This window comes from Sinocyclocheilus rhinocerous, unplaced genomic scaffold, assembly GCF_001515625.1.
Source record: "Sinocyclocheilus rhinocerous isolate Xijiao unplaced genomic scaffold, SAMN03320098_v1.1 scaffold5292, whole genome shotgun sequence".
NCBI classification, from domain to species: Eukaryota; Metazoa; Chordata; class Actinopteri; order Cypriniformes; family Cyprinidae; genus Sinocyclocheilus; species Sinocyclocheilus rhinocerous.
Genome location: NW_015654547.1, coordinates 333 through 2,615, shown reverse-complemented (window position 1 = coordinate 2,615; position 2,283 = coordinate 333). Strand labels below are relative to the sequence as shown.

The 2,283-nt window shown below is 36.4% G+C and overlaps 1 gene segment (V, D, J or C); it reads right to left on the bottom strand.

The window, feature by feature from the left end:
• Positions 1–1,011: 1,011 nt before the first annotated feature.
• On the bottom strand, positions 1,012–1,457 carry LOC107717635 (Ig heavy chain V region 6.96-like). The segment is given in 2 exon segments: positions 1,012–1,325; positions 1,409–1,457. Coding segments are annotated over 2 exon segments (363 nt in total).
• Positions 1,458–2,283: the final 826 nt, after the last annotated feature.

Below are 2,283 nucleotides of genomic sequence, written 5' to 3'. Positions count from 1 at the left end.
ATTGCTGTGAAGAACCTTTTAAGCACCTTATTTTTAAGAGTGTAGCATCTCAGTCATGCTTATTTTGTGGGGTAAGGATTACAAGATGCTCAACTTGCGTAACTTGGATGTCCACCCCATTTCTCACGATGAGTTTTTGAACAGCTGCCTGTATTTGTGTTTCCACTGTGTCTCTTGCACAGTAATACACTGCAGTGTCTTCAGTCTTCAGCTGATTCATATGCAGATAGAGATTAGAGCTGTCCTTAGATGCTGTGAATCTGCCCTGCACTGACTGAGCTGAGCTCTTATCAGAATCTGAATAATAATAAATAATCCATTCCAGTCCTTTTCCAGGTGCCTGACGGATCCAGTGCATGTTAGTGCTACTAACAGTAAACCCACTGCAGGCACAGGTCAGTTTGTAGGAAGCACCTGGAGCCACAACTACTGACTGTTCAGACTGTGTGAGCACAACCTGACAGTCAATACCTGTGGATAAACACAACATTTAAAAAAATAATTATGAATATGTATTTATTTACACTTAGAAAACAGTTTGTTTATCCAGGGAATTTACTTACAAGACACAGCAGCCAGCAACAGTAAGAGAAATGAAGTGAACATGGTTTATATGAAGGCTGAACTGGTGATGAGTCCTTCACTCCACAGTGTAGCTGTTTAAATATGAAACAGACATCAGTTCATTTGCATCGAAACCCTGAATTGTGGAATCACTGGAGCTTGAGACTATTGAGGTTCATTGTATAGGCAATAGTATCAGCTATCTTGGTATGGAAATAATATTGTTCTTCAGTGAATGAATATGATTATTTGCAGCAGGCATGTGCGTGCAACCCCTCAGTTCCATCAAACAGATGTGACATTGTTTTTGTTTGTTTGTTTGTTTGTTTGTTGTGTTCTGGTGAGAGTGGGTACAGAACTAGACAGACTCAAGTGACCTACAGAAATGCTGTTTTCTAGCTAGTTTTCAGTCTTGGCAGGTTTTGTGCACAGCGCTAGTCATTTCAGTCACTGTGTCTCTCTTGCACAATAATATACATCAGTGTCTTCATTCTTCAGGCTGTTCATCTGCAGATAAACCTGCTTCCTGCTGTTGTCTCTGGAGATGGTGAACCGTCCTTGGACAGACTGAGAGTAATATATAGACTGGCTATCATATCTGATCACTGCCAGCCATTCCAGCTCTTTTCCAGGCTTCTGTCTGATCCAAGCCATCCAGTAGTTAGCCATGTCCAAACTAGAGGCAGTACATGTGAGTTTATGGGATTCTCCAGGTTTCATGACTGCAGCCTCAGACTGAGACAGTGTTTGACACCAACAATCTGCAAAATAAACATGATCATGGTGTATAAATTCAGATAAAAACAGACCATTATATTCTGAACAATATAGACTAGAATCATACATTGAGAAGCAAGTAACATCATTGAAAATCCCAACATTTTATGCTCCATGTTTATGCACTGAATTATTGAGCTGATACGGAAATTATTATGAAGGGTTCAAGAGAATGGTGAATTTGCATAATCCAACATTTAAATATTTAAATATTCAGTTAGGGGATGTCTTGTTTAGATGGGACATCATTACATATGCATTTTATGGATCGATACAAGGCATGCAAAGTAATGAATTCAAATCTTTGTATTGAACACTAATATTTATTAATTTGTTTAATGTGTATCTGGTAACATTCTGGTATTTTTAATTAAAAATAAATAATTACCAGTTCTCTAAGAAATGAACATTGTCATTAATTACTCATTTCCTGTTATTTCAAACCCATATGACTTACTTTCTTCTGTGGAACAGAAAAGTAAATATTCTGGCTGCTTTTTTCCATATAAAATAAAACAGGTTTGAGTCTGACAAAGTCAAAAATGATCAAATAAATTGCATTAAATGTATCATTACTGTAGTCATTTAACTTCTGCACTTCTCCTTTTGTGTTTTAAGAAATAAAATCATGTAGGTTTGGAAAGACATAATGACACATTGATTTGATTTTTGGTTATTTTTGGGTAAATTATTCCTTTAATATGAAACATTCTGTTTTTAGTATGTGTGTTATGGGAATTATTGGTGTTCATCTGGTGAGAACTCCATCATTAAAGGAATAGTTCACCCAAAAATAGAAATTTGCAAAAAAATTTACTACACGCATTACAAACAGCTTTTCACGTTAATTGATGGACTAGAGTTGTGTTGTGGATTACATGTGGATTATTGTGATGGGTTTTTTTTTCAGCTGATTGAACTGTCATTTTGACGGCACCCATT